This window comes from Bombina bombina, chromosome 6, assembly GCF_027579735.1.
Source record: "Bombina bombina isolate aBomBom1 chromosome 6, aBomBom1.pri, whole genome shotgun sequence".
Lineage (NCBI taxonomy): Eukaryota > Metazoa > Chordata > Amphibia > Anura > Bombinatoridae > Bombina > Bombina bombina.
Genome location: NC_069504.1, coordinates 639,449,250 through 639,465,396, shown reverse-complemented (window position 1 = coordinate 639,465,396; position 16,147 = coordinate 639,449,250). Strand labels below are relative to the sequence as shown.

The window sequence follows — 16,147 nt, the reverse complement described above, 5'->3', positions numbered from 1 at the left end:
CAACTTGTCTGCATGTTATCAGGCCAAAATCACCAGGGTATGTAAACTTTTGATCAGGGTCATTTGGGTAGTTTCTGTTGTCATTATTATGATTTAAAAAGACAGTTGATTGATAATAATTGGCTTCAGCCAAACACTAACCATGAGTGAAAGAAAAGTTTTTGTGTTATCATTCATATTCTCTGAAAAATGGCCAAGAAATCTTAAATTCTGCCAGGGTATGTAAACTTATGAGCACAACTGTATGTAGTGTGTGTGTTTATCTGCACGTGTAAGTGTATGCTATGTAGTGTGTGTGTATCTGCATGTAGAAGTGTATGCTATGTAGTGTGTACTGTGCATAATCTAGAATATTAATGGGGAACGCAGAGAGCAGTTTTAAAGAATCTATTATTAAATGTCCAATTAAGATAAAAATATTTAGCACTGTCTCTGCAATTGCTAATTAAATACAGAGCTCACATAGCTATACCAGTGGTTTGAGCTTGTGTTTGATTTGCTGCCTAAGAGTATTAAAAGATATGACTTTATTTAGAATTTTTTTTATATTACCTTGGTCTTATGATTTTTTTTTTAGCCCCGTCCCTGCTCCTGCCCACCACATTATAAATATTTGCCGGGGGGTGTGTCCCTCTTTTGAATTTTGAAATGTTGGGAGGTATGGTTCTTGTCTGTCTTATACAATTGTTTGAAATTCCAGAATACCAAACAGTAATGTCAGCGTGGCTATGTAAAATGATACCAAGAGATGTGTATAATTGCTAATCAGAAAAAATGGAAAATGTCAGTTTGAGTATGATACAAATCATTAATTACTCAGAATATAATTTCTAACCAGAATTTAGCAGATATTATAAATTGTGCTGCGATCTAGTGCTCATCCAAATGGATAACACTCTTGCAAAACTCTTGCTATATAGTGCTCCAGACATGTTAACACTCCTGAGCTTACATCCTTGCTTTTCCACAAAAGATATCAAGAGAACAAAGAAAGTTTTACAGGAGACAAAAGTAAATTAGAAAGTTGTTTTTAAAATGTCATGTTCTATCATAATCATGAAATACATATTTTGTGTTTTATCTTATTTTAAGCAGCCAAAAATATGTGCATCGTTGAAATACTTACCCCTCTGTAGAAAAAATGCTCTGTCCTGAATTACCAACAGGACCAGTAAATACATTAGATTTGCATAATCAACAAATGCATGATAACAAGACAATGCCATAGCTTAGTCTAAACTTCAAATGAGTAGTAGATTTTTTTTTCTGACAAATTTCAAAGTTATGTCTATTTCCACTCCCCCTGTCCACCATGTGACAGCCATAAGCCAATCGCAAATGCATATACGTATAGTCTGTGAATTCTTGCACATGCTCAGTAGGAGCTTGTAACTCGAAAAGTGTAAATATAAAAAGACTGTGCGCATTTTGTTAATGGAAGTAAATTGGAAAGTTGTTTAGATTTGCATGCTCTATCTAAATCATTAAAGTTTCATTTGACCTGAGTGTCCCTTTAACACTTTTTTTTAATTTGAAATCCTAATTACATTGCCAGAATGTTTTGTAGCACTGACCATCATAACAATACCTACTTTAGTGTTATCTTCATCTACAAGAGGACATTTACAAATGTCGTTTTCTACATTTACTTAGTCCGGCTACTACCGTAAAAAAATCTAGTTTTAATGAGCTCTTTTTAGTTTATGATCTGACAAATCGATGTCCATTTTTAATCTCTGTGATGTTACTTGTTATCCTATTGCAACAAACCACTTCAATAACAACACTGCATATCACTAAGTACATCTTAAATGGAGATGAACACGCAGCATTTTCCTTTCATCATTCAGGCAGAACATGCAATTTTCAGCAACTTTACATTAACCTTCTATTATCTAATTTGCTTCATGCTCTTTATTTAAAAAAAAAAAAAAAATCTCTCCACTTGCAGGTTTTTTTTTTTTAATTCAATGAATATATAAAAATCTCGATCTTTTTATCTGCCCTAGTCTGACATATCTTAATGGAACATGAAAATCAAATAACAAACTGTTGTTTCAGATAGGGCATTCAGCTTTAAGTGACTTTTCAAGGTATTATTCAAAATACTATATGTTGTCAAATTTTCTTTGGCCTTTAGATATCCTTTGTTTGAAAATGCTTTGCACGTATGCCTCCTGTTTAACTGGTTCATCAGATGTATTCTGCTAGCTCCCAGTGCTCTGGAGTTGACATTAACTGTGTTTATCCCCATTACACACATCGTTATATGCGAGCACTATTGCAAAATAAAATGCTTTAGCATAGAGTATTTTCTTTCTCACACTTGTATGACCCTTTAAGGGTTTCCTTTTTTGCTATTGAGTTCCTATTTGTAATGTAATGACCTAAGCACTAGCGTTTCTTAGCCATCTATCATTGAATACGAACAGCATATTAGTAACAGGAAGATACCAACTAAATTCTAATACACACACTTATATATGACACACACATATATAATATAATATAATATATATATATATATATATACACACACACACACACTTATATATGACACACATATATAATACAATAATATATATATATATATATATATATATATATACACACACACACATATATAATACAATATAATATATATATATATATATATATATATATACACACACACACACACACACACACACACACACACACACACACATATAATATAATATAATATATATATATATATATATATATATATATATATATATATACACACACACTTATATATGACACACACATATATAATATAATATTATATATATATATATACACACACACACACACACACACACACACACACACACACACATATATAATATAATATAATATAATATAATATATATATATATATATATATATATATATATACACACACACTTATATATGACACACAGACCTATAAAAAAAATCTATTCTTTCATAACCGTGTCCCCACCTGCTTTTTGTGTTTGCTCTAGGTGAGGTGTGTGATGAGTATACGTGTCTAAATGGAGGAACCTGCCTGAGCAATGTGTATAACTCTCCTGTCTACTGTCTGTGTCCTGATGGCTTTACTGGAACTAACTGCAATGAGACTGAAAAAGGTAACATGAAAAGGGGAAGAATGATGTCACTTCACTGATAATTGCAGAAGCGTGAAATCATTGTGTGCACATTGCTTATCGCTTAACCTGTAATAAAGTCAGATGTTCTATTTATAATACTGAAATAAAGAAGCTGTAAAACATTTAAAGGAAAACAAAAAATCAATTAGAATTATTACAAGGAGTTTGGGTGCTTTTTTAGCATTATTGAAATTATTTTGTAAATGGTAATCATGTTCAAAGGGAAATGGAAAAAACCCTTCCTTTAATAACCATACAACAGATCTGATAATCCTGTCACAACTTGAACTGCAGTAAGTGTCCTTACAGGTCTACTTATCTATCCTTTCATTAGGCCCATGCTATCCAAATCCCTGCCGCAACAATGCAGAATGTCAGGAACTCTCCACTTCTCGCAGAGGGGACACATTTGCTGAGTATAAATGCATTTGCCCTCCAGGATATAGCGGACTACACTGTGAAAATAGTAAGTATTAACATCCTCTTGTTCACTTAGAAAGGAAGAAAGGGAAGGATTGAAAAGGAAAGACATATGTGGTTTCTTTGCCTTATATTTTGCCCTGGGGTCGGACCAGTGGTTCTGAATGCCATTGCCTCCACAAATAGGTCAGGTCTGCTTTGTATTGGATACTATTCTCCATTTTCTCAATATACAATTTTTTGATTGAAAACACATTTTCCCATAGCAGCAGCATTCTTGGTTGTTATAAAAACAGGACTTTTTTTTAGGTTTCAGACATAAACAAGCTGAAAAATTTGAATGCTTAAATATAGCACATAGTGTTTCGGTGAGCTGCATGACTCATGAAATAACAGGCTGGTTCTGTGAGCATATTGTGCCATTCTCTTAGGGCTACACCCTTAGCTGTAAAAGGGAAAGCACGCTTGTGTAACTCACTTTTGTGAGCCAGATTTGTTTAAAGGGACATTAAAGTTCTTTTTATTCCAGATATGCATAGCATATATAAGAAATAAAGGGATATTATATTGTAAATGTCTCTTACCTTTAATGTTTTTTTTCCCAAAATCTCCATTTTACTTACTGGAGTGTATTATATTGTTAAAACAAAAAGATTATTACCTTTATCTTGTCAAAATCGCAGCTTTGGTCTGTTGTAACTACCATGAAAAGTGAACATTTCTATACAGCAGTATTGCTTATACAAAAAATCGATGTAAACAAGAGACAGCCGATTTAACATGCTGCGAATGCAGCAGTTTCTGCGCGAGCCATTAGGCTCGCCGGAAACATAAATTAAGAAGCAGCGGTCTTAAGAACACTGCTCCTTAACTTATCTGCCACCTCTGAGGCTGGAGACAGCAATCAGCCCGATCGGATACGATCAGATGATTGACACCCCCTGCTAGCGGCCAATTGGCCGCAAATCTGCAGGGGGCGGCATTGCACAAGCATTTCACTAGAAATGCTTGTGCAATGTTAAATGCCTCAGCATTTACACACACACATTTCAGCTTGTTTAAGTGATGGTCTTTCATATGAAAGACAAACCAATTTTGAATAGATTTTCTCTATTTTAATGGCCACTTACCAAGCAACCAGCATAGGAAGTTTAAAACACCCCATGCTCATAACCAAGAGCAGACAAGGAACAGGTCAGACTCTTTTAAAGGGACATTAATTACCTGCTTATGTGTAAGCAGTTGTGCTTGTCTCACCCACCGTAGAGAGGCCAAAAAGCAAATTCTGTAACTTAAATTTTGCAGTAAATCACATAGCTAGCATAGACATTTTGCAGCATTTTGAAAACCTGTTACAGAATTTGCTTTTTGGCCTCTCTAGGGAGTGTGGGACAAGCATAGTTGCTTACACAAAAACAAGAAATGTTTAAGGCCCTTTTAATGGCTTGGAAAATGTCCACAATGATGACATTTCTGAGCAACCATGATTTGTAACACTTATAAGAGTGTAATAATATGGTTACATGTTTTATATGGTAATAAAAATGCAACAGCAGCAGTTTTCTTCCTAATTACAAACACAGCTGGCTATATAGTATAGCTCAATTTTTATTATTAAAAATACTTCTATATTTCTTTTTAAATAATTGAAAGAATCAAAACTGCATAGTAACATAGTGATATATCATAAAAATATTATTATACAGAGCCACATTTCCACATACTCTTAGATTGTAAGCTCTCCAGGGAGCTGGACACTGTAATGTGTGTTGCATTCTGCCTTTTCCTGTTTCATCGTTATTTATAGTACTCCCTGTATAGCATTGCAAGATCTGTTGGTGCAGTACAAATAAAAGATAATATTAGTATATGAAACACAGTAACAAGGAACAATTACTCAGGAATTGTTTTGTTTTGAAACAAATGTCTAATACAGTGTGGGTCAGATCTTAAAATAACTAAAACCGTTTTTGGCCAGATTACAAGTAGCACGCTAATGATAGCACGGGACGCAATAAGCAATGTTGCTGGGCCGCGCTAATATTAACACATGCAACTTGAAATTACAAGTCCATTTTATTAGAGAACGGTTAGTGTGGCCAACATCACTCTAGTGAAATGGTTAAAAAAAATGTGTTCAAAACTATTACACTCATATACACTTTTTAATCAAAAATATATTATTTTAATATTACTAAAAACAGGTTTAAATGAGTTAAAGGGACAGTAAACGTTCCACATGTTTTGTTAAATTAAACGTTCATCCTGCAAACATATATACGATCTTACAATGCAGAGCAAATGCGCTTTAGAAACGCTTTAAATAACCCCCATAAAGCATACCATCTCTGTGCTCCCCTGTCCGCCCACAAAACCGAAGCTTTTTTTGTGCGCTGCAGGGTGGTGCTCTCCTTCCCTCTGAGGAACACGTCAGGGACACTCTGATGAGGCACCAGGGGCGAGATTACATATACGGCACATGCTTCAGCGTAACTGCTGAAACCCCCGTCTCCTGTAAATTCACCTTGCACATCGCGGAATCCAATAAACCCCTGGCAGTTCATAAAGTACCATAAGTCCGATAAACTAGCGATGTCCAGAAATGTGTGGAAATACACATTTCTGGAGTCGCCAGTGACTTATGGAAGTTTAGAAACTGCTGGCGCCTAAGAAAAGAAAAAAAAAAAGGCTAAATCTCCAGTAAAAGTCTAACCCGCCTCCCAAAAATAAACCTGACACGTCAAAACCCTTATATCCGCAATCCCAACTAATAATAAATGTATTAACCCCTAAACCGCCAACCCCCCACAATGCAATATATCTAATAAATGTATTAACCGCTAACCCACCATTCACCCACATCACAATCTACCTAATATGTATTAACCAAAAACCCGCTATTCACCCACATTGCGATCTACCTAATATATGTATTAACCCCTAACACGCCATTCACCCACAAAGCCAACTACCTATCAACACTATTAACCCCTAATCTGCCAACCCCCCACAACGCATTAAACCTAATTAACCTGTTAACCCCTAAACCGCCAACCCCCCACAGCGCAAATAACTAGTTTAATTACTAAGCCCCCTAACCTAACACCCCCTAAATTAACCCCAATTACCTAAAATTAAAAAATACTAAATTACAATTAAAGTAAAAAAAACTAAAATTACAAAAAATAAAAAAGTCTAACATTACAGAAAATGATAAACAAAATTATCAAAAATAAAAAAAAATTATACCTAATCCCTATGAAAATGAAAAAGCCTCCCCAAATAAAAACACCCCCTAATCTAAACTACCAATAGTCCTTAAAAGGACCTTTTTGTAGGGCATTGCCCTAAGTTAAACTGCTCTTTTACATTAAATAAATACTAAGTTCCCACCAACAGTAAAAAAAAACCCACCCGCCAAACCCTCAAAATAAAAAAACCTAACACTAAAAAACCTAAGCTACCCATTGCCCCTAAAGGGGCATTTGTATGGGCTTTGGCCCAAAAAGGACATTCAGCTCTTTTACTGCCCTTAAAAGGGCATTCTGCTCTTTTACAAGCCCATTAAAACTCTAATCTTAAAAAAAAAAAAAAAATCCTAAATCTAACCCCCAAATAGGTGGTCTTCTTGGAGGCGGTGATATTTTCTTCCAGCGTGGTGACCTCTTCTATCTTCATTCAGGACAAAGCCGCCGCAGAGCGGAGGTGACCGCGGAAAAGAAGACCGGCGACTGCGGAGCCATTGAGCAGGGAGATCCTCTTCATACGATCGTCGCCGCACACTGAATATGGAATGCAAGGTACCCGTTTAAATATGGGGTACCTTGCATTTATTATTGGATTAAAATCAGCCAGTAGGATTAGAGCTACTGAAATTTCAGTAGCTCAAATCCTATTGGCTAATTCAATTTTATTTTTGTAATTTTAGATTAATTTAAACTTAGTTTTTTTATTGTTAAAGTAATGTTAGGTTTTTCTTTTTAAAGACACGATGAGTCCACAGATTTCATCCTTACTTGTGGGATTACGCCTCCTGGTCAGCAGGAGGAGGCAAAGACAACAGAAAAAAGTAAATTGCGCTATATGAACTGACTCAGTATCCACAAGGATTATAACTGTATGTATGTCTTGTCCTGTCAGCTTTGGCTGTTCCCGAACCAGGCGGGAAAGTAGCTGATGTTGATTGGCTGCCTGTGAGGGAGACATCACACTAGTGGCTTGTGGGAGAAGTCGGCGTGAAGAAGAGGCCATTAATGGCGTGTGGAGGATTTCTGTAGTGCAGTGTGCGGTATTCTTATTTTCTCTACAATGAGTTCTATTTTCTGACTCACCCTGCACTGTTTATAGAGGAACATTTTCCTGATAACCAGAACTGGCAGCTCCTGCAGGTGCCTCTTTCACTGAAGCAGTTTGAAGGAAATTTGACTCATAAAAGCAGCTTCTATAATGCTGGGCTTACTGCATCTTATCCAGAGACTCTACAGGAGGAGGCAAAGAGCTGTATATATAGCTCCTCCCTTCCCTCCCACTCCAGTCATTCTCTTCGCCTACATTAGTGATAGGAAGAGGTAAAGTGAGGTGTTAGTTATAGATTCTTCAATCAAGAGTTTATTATTTTTAAAGTAGTGCCAGAGTGTGCTGCTTTGTTCTAGGGTGTAGCCGTAGTCCATATCAGTCTCTACAGTAGAGCTTTTGGTGGCTTTAGAGCAATGGGAACTTGTGGGACATAATTCTCACTGTGCCTCCCATATTCTGATGCTGCCCTTACCAAGAAAACCTGAGGGATTTTACTCAGGGTTTTCGTTGCAGGTCCATGGGAGGGAGAAGACCTCCTAAACCTGGCGGCCTTGTTGCCAGGCAGACCATAAGGTAAGTGCTGACTTTATTTCTGGAAGATGAGTCTCAGAAAAGGGTCTGGGCACTTTATTATAGACCTCATTTAACTTAGTAGTTTCTCCTAGCCTATTAGGGGACTTAGGGCAGTTAGGACACTGGGGCTTATATGTGTCTCATCTCCCGGTGATCTTATTTCATTATGTTGAAGCTGACTGGGAGATTTTATATGGAGGCTCTAAGTGTTATGTAGAGCTCTCAAATTTTTCTGCAGCTGTTTAGCCTTTTTCTCTAACAATAATAACAGCATTAATATAATGAGCAGTTTTTTTTCATGTAATGACGGTGTTTATATGAGGTGGTGAATTTTATACTTTACTCCCGGTGCCTATACTTAAGCAAGGCGACCGGGAGATCTCATACTGGGCTGTTTATAATAGTGTGGTATGTGTTATGACGACATCACCGTGATATAGTGCATTCTATGTTTTGTTCCCGGTGCCTATACTTATGCAGGGTGACCGGGAGATTACTTGGCAAGCTGTATAAAATTATGTGTATACACAGCGGTTTTTTCATGTGTATTCTACTCCTTACTCACGGGACATATACTATTAACAATGGCGTCCGGGAGCTGGCTTCTGAAATGCCCATGGAGGGCGGAGCTTGCTTGAATGGCGCCAGATGTTTGAGCGTCCCCTTTCTAACACTTCCGACTATCGGAAGGAGTGGGGAAAATCTAGTATGTGCTCCCAGTGATTGCCACTTCCTCTCTATCTCTTCCAGTATCGGAAGGACAGGAGGTTTTCTTAACTAAAATTTTGCGCTTCAGATAGCGCTATTGTATAGTCAGTATGTGGCAGGCGAAGGTGTACTGGGGGAAAAGGAAATCCTCAGATTCTTATAATGATTTCTGTCATCAAATGAAATAAATACATTTAAAGAGACAGTACCGGTGGTTATGTGTGACATATAGACATAACCCTTTGTTAATTAACAGTATCTGCCTTATAGGTGTCAGATTTATTGAGGAGGTGTTTAAATGAACACATGCTGTGCCCTGCGGTTCCTCACAAACTCCATCTGGAATTGCTACACAAAACATTGCTTCCTTTATGTCATAGCAATATTTTTTAATAGAGTAACATTTATAAGTGTTTTAAAAAAAAAAAAGTTACCTTTTAAAATTTAAAGAGACGGTAACTTTTTTTTTATTAACTTTTATTACAAAATTTAACATGTTTATTGGTTTAATTCATCCTTGTGATTTAGGATGGATCTTGAGCACACAAAGATTAACGTTACTTTTAACATTTAAAAAAACTAACGTTTTTGTATGTGTAAATTTTTTTATCAAAAATTTATGTATTGCTGTCTAGGAGTATGTTGACAATGATCAATCTCTGCCACACACTTCTACTATAGTGTCCCTCTAAACTTTATGGCCACATGCAGTGCCCTGCGTTTCCTTTCTCACTCCTGGAGTTGTAATGCATTCATACATTATATGTTTTTCCCACGAGAAAACTTTACTAGAGGTATTATTTTCAAATCATTTAGAATTGAAACTTAATTGATTAAGTAGTTTATATTTCGAATGGTTCTTCCCTGTTATCTGAAAGAGGAAGATACTTCGGGATTACCTGAAAGAGAATTATCATACTCAGATGGAACATTATTTAATTTAATCCTGAGGTTGTTTTTTCTTTCAGTTTTTAGCTTGCACACCTCTATTTGCTACTTTAGGAGGTTTTAGCTACCCTGGGCGACTCTGACATTATCGGTGTTAGTGTTCCCTAGTGCGTCCAGCAAGTTGTAAAGAATGGAAACAGCCAGCTGTAGTAGCCTGATGGTTAGCTTAGCTGTCTAGCTAGCGGAAGGTTTGCAGTTTGCAACCAGCTGCAGCTATTCACCGCATTCCCTATGTTTAAGGCGTTGTTTTCCATAGCCGACTCAGCTATGGAGGCTGGGCAATCATTCCCTAGGGTGGAAGGAGTAGTTTCCAGCTTAGATAAGAGAACTACTATACCCTTAGAGGATAGTTGGGTTTTTCAAAGATCCTATGGAATAAAAATTAGAGAGGGGATGTACACCAGGGGTTACAATTGCAACCAGCGGTGTACTTTGCTAATGTCATTGGTATGACGGCATATTGGTTTGATGTGTTGTCTGATACTATTACGTCAGAAACTCCCCTGGATAAAATCCAGGATGGGATATAGGCTTTCAGATTGGCTAAATCCTTTATTTCAAATTATTGCCTTGAGGTTATCAAAGGGGATTGTAGGTTTCAGGTTTCTCTGTCCCACCTCACTGAGCCTTATGATTAGAGCCTTGTTATATAGATGTATGCTCTAAGTCTAAATTTTTTAACGATTCATTATAAGAAGGCTTTGTTGGAACCTGGCTTGATGGAGATCAGGCTTGGGTTCGAGATGTTCAGAATCCCTGGACAATGGAAAATAGTGTTTCCGGGATTCAAAGTGGACAGGTGTCTGCCTTCAAGTTTCTCTGCAGATCAGATAAAAATAAAAAAAGAGGTGTTCTTACATTGTGTAAGAGACCTCTATTCCATGGGAGTACTTTGTCCTGTTCCTATACAGGAACAGGGGCAGGGTTTTTATTCAAATCTGTTTGTAGTTCCCAAAAAGGAGGGAACCTTCAGACCTATCTTAGACCTCAAGAGTCTATACAAGTTTCTCAGAGTTCCATCTTTTAGGATGGAAATTATTCGTTCCATCCTTCCATTGATACAGGAGGGTCAATTTATGATGACAGTGGATCTAATGGATGCATTTCTGCATGTTCCTATCCACAGAGATCATCACAAGTTCCTGAGGTTTGCCTTTCTATGACAAACACTTTCAGTTCGTGACTCTTCCTTTCGGTCTGGCCACGGCACCCAGAATTTTCACAAAGGTTCTGGGGTCTCTACTGGCAGTTCTAAGACCGCGGGGCATTGCTGTGGCACCTTATCTGGACGATATTCTAATTCAGGCGTCCTCTTGTTTACAAACAAGGTCCCATACCGACATTGTGCTATCCTTCCTGAGAACTCACGGGTAGAAGGTAAATCTGAGAAAGAGTTCTTTAATTCCGAAGACAAGGGTACCCTTCTTGGGAACTCTAATCGTCTCTATATCCATGAGAATTTTTCTGACAAAGGTCCGAAAGTCAAAGATTCTGAATACATATCGAGCCCTTCAGTCCACTCCTCAGCCGTCAGTGACTCAGTGCATGGAGGTAATCGGATTGATGGTGGCGGCAATGGACATCATACCGTTTGCTCGGTTTCACCTCTGGCCTCTGCAGCTAAGCATGGTCAGGCAGTGGAATGGAAATTATACAGATTTGTCTCCTCGAATAACCCTAGAACAGGAGACGAGGGACTCTCTTCAATGGTGGTTGTCTCTGGATCATCTATCCCAGGGGACATGCTTTCGCAAGGACTTTCCTGGGTGATTGTGGCAATGGACGCCAGCCTTTTGGGATGGGGAGCTGGCTGGGGCGCTTTAAAGGCTCAGGGAGTATGGACTCAGGCAGAGTCTCTCCTTCCCATCAACATCCTAGAGCTGAGGGCGATCTTCAATGCCCTTCAGGCCTGGCCTCAGTTGGCTTTGGCCCAATTCATCAGGCCCATTAGTGCCATCTGTCAGCGATCCACATCCCAGGTGTGGACAACTGGGAGGCGTTTTTTCTGAGCAGGCAGACCTTTCATCCGGGAGAGTGGGAACTCCTTCCGGTAATATTTTCCAACCTGATTCTCAAATGGAGTCGGCCGGAGTTGGATCTCATGGCATCTTGTCAGAATGCCAAGTTCCCGAGATACGGGTCCAGGTCCAGGGACCCCCAGGCCGAGCTGATAGATGCCTTGGCAGTTCCTTGGTCCTTCAGCCTAGCATATCTATTCCCCCGTTTGCTCTTCTCTCCCGGGTTATTGCTCAAATCAAACAGGAGAAGGCATCAGTGATCCTCATCGCTTCTGTGTGGCCTCGCAGGATTTGGTATGCCGATCTGGTGGACATGTCATCCCTGCCACCTTGGAAGCTTCCATTGTGGAAGGACATTCTCATTCAGGGACCCTTCCTTCACCCAAAGCTAGTTTCTCTGCAACTGACTGCTTGGAGATTGAACGCTTAATCTTATCCAAGCGGGGGTTCTCTGATTCGGTCATAGATACCTTAATTCAGGCGTGTAAGCTGAGCCTGCCTATGTATGGCGAGGTAAAAATGGAGTAAGATTTCTACATTTTCGCTGCGTAAGACCTTGTGCTAAATATGTGATACCGATTTGCGACGCGGTTCTATGTTAGTTTATGGGAGTAAAAACTGTGGGCAACGGTTGAAATTTATATGCAGTGCCGTATTGTGACAGCAATACCCAACTACAAACCAGCGACGCTGACTTTTGCGGGCAACGCCGCATATGTAATCACGCCCCAGAAGAGCTATATACCTCACAACTTCTATCTTTCTTTGCATACTTGGTCCTTGGAGTCTTGCAGAGACCCCTACCTCAGATATTCAGCTGCTGCCACTATTGGACGATGTCCATATTTTATTCACTTTGACTGTTTTTCACTTATAATTTATTGTGATATGAGTGTACCGACATATAAGTCTGTTTCCACTTCTCCTATTTGATCTAGACTATACACAAATAAAAGTTTTTTTCACACGTTTTTCCATTTTACACTCTTTTTAGGGTCTTAGCGCAGGAATTTTAGTCTTTGTTCTCTCCCTCTCTCCCTCTCTCTCTCTTTTTCTCTCTTTCTCTCACTCTCTTTCTCTCTTTCTCTCTCTCTCTTTTTCTCTCTTTCTCTCACTCTTTTTCTCTCTTTCTCTCACTCTTTTTCTCTCTTTTTCTCTCTTTCTCTCACTCTTTTTCTCTCTCTTTTTCTCTCACTCTTTTTCTCTCACTCTTTCTCTCACTCTTTTTCTCATCGGTATCACATATTTAGCACAAGGTCTTACGCAGCTCTTTCTCTCACTCTTTTTCTCTCTTTCTCTCACTCTTTTTCTCTCTTTCATTCCTCTTTTTCTCTCTTTTTCTCTCTTTCTCTCACTCTTTTTCTCTCACTCTTTTTCTCTCACTCTTTTTCTCTCACTCTTTTTCTCTCACTCTTTTTCTCTCACTCTTTTTCTCTCTCTCTTTTTCTCTCTTTATCTCACTCTTTTTCTCTCTTTATCTCACTCTTTTTCTCTCTTTATCTCACTCTTTTTCTCTCTTTATCTCACTCTTTTTCTCTCTTTCTCTCACTCTTTCTCTCTTTCACTCTTTTTCTCTCTTTCTCTCACTCTTTTTCTCTCTTTCTCTCACTCTTTCTCTCTCTTTCTCTCACTCTTTTTCTCTCTTTCTCTCTTTCTCTCACTCTTTTTCTCTCTTTCTCTCACTCTTTTTCTCTCTTTTTCTCTCTTTATCTCTCTTTTTCTCTCTTTATCTCACTCTTTTTCTCTCTTTATCTCACTCTTTTTCTCTCTCTCTTTCACTCTTTTTCTCTCTTTCTCTCACTCTTTTTCTCTCTTTCTCTCACTCTTTTTCTCTCTTTCTCTCACTCTTTTTCTCTCTTTCTCTCACTCTTTTTCTCTCTTTCTCTCACTCTTTTTCTCTCTTTTTCTCTCTTTATCTCTCTCTTTTTCTCTCTTTATCTCACTCTTTTTCTCTCTTTCTCTCACTCTTTTTCTCTCTTTCTCTCACTCTTTTTCTCTCTTTCTCTCACTCTTTCTCTCTCTTTCTCTCACTCTTTTTCTCTCTTTCTCTCTTTCTCTCACTCTTTTTCTCTCTTTCTCTCACTCTTTTTCTCTCTTTTTCTCTCTTTATCTCTCTCTTTATCTCACTCTTTTTCTCTCTTTCTCTCACTCTTTTTCTCTCTTTCTCTCACTCTTTCTCTCTCTTTCTCTCACTCTTTTTCTCTCTTTCTCTCACTCTTTTTCTCTCTTTCTCTCACTCTTTTTCTCTCTTTTTCTCTCTTTCTCTCACTCTTTTTCTCTCTTTCTCTCACTCTTTTTCTCTCTTTTTCTCACTCTTTTTCTCTCTTTCTCTCACTCTTTTTCTCTCTTTCTCTCACTCTTTTTCTCTCTTTCTCTCACTCTTTTTCTCTCTTTCTCTCACTCTTTTTCTTTCTCTTTTTCTCTCTTTCTCTCACTCTTTTTCTCTCTTTCTCTCACTCTTTTTCTCTCTTTCTCTCACTCTTTTTCTCTTTCTCTCACTCTTTTTTTCTCTTTCTCTCACTCTTTTTCTCTCTTTCTCTCACTCTTTTTCTCTTTCTCTCACTCTTTTTCTCTTTTTCTCTCTTTATCTCACTCTTTTTCTCTCTTTCTCTCACTCTTTTTCTCTCTTTATCTCACTCTTTTTCTCTCTCACTCTTTTTCTCTCTCACTCTTTTTCTCTCTTTCTCTCACTCTTTTTCTCTCTCACTCTTTCTCTCACTCTTTTTCTCTCTCACTCTTTCTCTCACTCTTTTTCTCTCTTTCTCTCTCATAAGGCTTTTTGTAGCAGTCTATGGGGAGGAGTGTGCAATCCAGCCCCTTGTTGGGGTTGTTCTCTTCTATATACTGTTTTGCTCATTCAACATAGCATTAATCTATATACAATTTTAGTCAGACATTTAAGATGCCTAAAGGTTAATTATAACTAATGATTTCATTTCTGCACATTTCAACATGCAGCATTTATAGGTCACTGTGCTCAGGATGTTTTTTGTACTCAAACTATTTTTATTAGCTTGCCTTCCTTTCTGACAATGACTTGCAGGCGAAATGGAAATGAGGTGATGTTTGTTTAATACTTAACCAAGAAGCAGATTATTTAGTAGTAGTAGATTTGCAGGGTTTAAAATACATCCTTCTTTTTAAAACAAAATACAAATATATGCAGGAGTCAAGCGTATACTTTAGAATAGTCCATTTACATGGACTTTATTAGCCAGAATATACAAATTCATACAGTAAAAAATATTAATTTCAATATATTGTTATATCAGGAACAAGCTTTTAAATGGACACTGTACTGTAAATGTATTTCTTTTTTTTTTTTTTTAACTTTTTTTTATTGAGATTTACAAATAATTACAAACAGACACTTTGACCACATACAGTAGCTGAAGAAAAAGAGGGAAAAGAAAACAGAAGAGCAAAAACATATATATAAAATTCAGATTAATATAGTGCATCATAAACATTACCATTTAAAAACCAAGAAAGAAAAAAGATATAATCATCTTGAATCCTATGTGAGAAACGGTGAATGACGTGCTTATATAAACTAAAAACAATAAAAACCCTTTATCCTTGAACACATATGACTGTATATTAAAATGTGAATAAACAATTATAATTAAAAAGATTACCTTCTTTCTTAAACTAAGGGTAGTGCAAAACAGTGAATATAAACAAATCCGTAGACTGTAAGATGCAATCAGGATGAACCAAACCAGTGAGTCAATACTATCTGTGACTTAATTAAAAGAACAAAAAAGAAGAAAAAAATCTCTTACAGCTATCTATTAATGTAAACATTCAATTCAATTCTAACTAAAATCATAAAGTGTAATCAAATGGCACTGAGTAAGATCATCATACTTTCTTCAACTTAATTCTTTTCTCGCCTTCATTCCCCCCATTATGTGTGCACAACCCAATGTACCATAAGACCTGCCTCCCTCATTTTGTATACAGAACCAGGTAAACAATGTGACCTAACCACCCCAACCATAAAATACAAAAACACAAAGCACCCAA

At 37.4% G+C, this 16,147-nt stretch overlaps 1 protein-coding gene across 2 annotated transcripts in view; it reads left to right on the top strand.

The window, feature by feature from the left end:
• Positions 1-16,147, top strand: part of MFGE8 (milk fat globule EGF and factor V/VIII domain containing) — a 228,161-nt gene that overhangs the window by 41,745 nt on the left and 170,269 nt on the right. For both annotated transcript variants that reach the window (XM_053717664.1, XM_053717663.1), the window contains exons 2-3: positions 3,009-3,134; positions 3,490-3,621. In XM_053717664.1, coding sequence (XP_053573639.1) covers positions 3,009-3,134; positions 3,490-3,621 — 258 coding nt within the window. The remainder of the gene's footprint in view (positions 1-3,008; positions 3,135-3,489; positions 3,622-16,147) is intronic.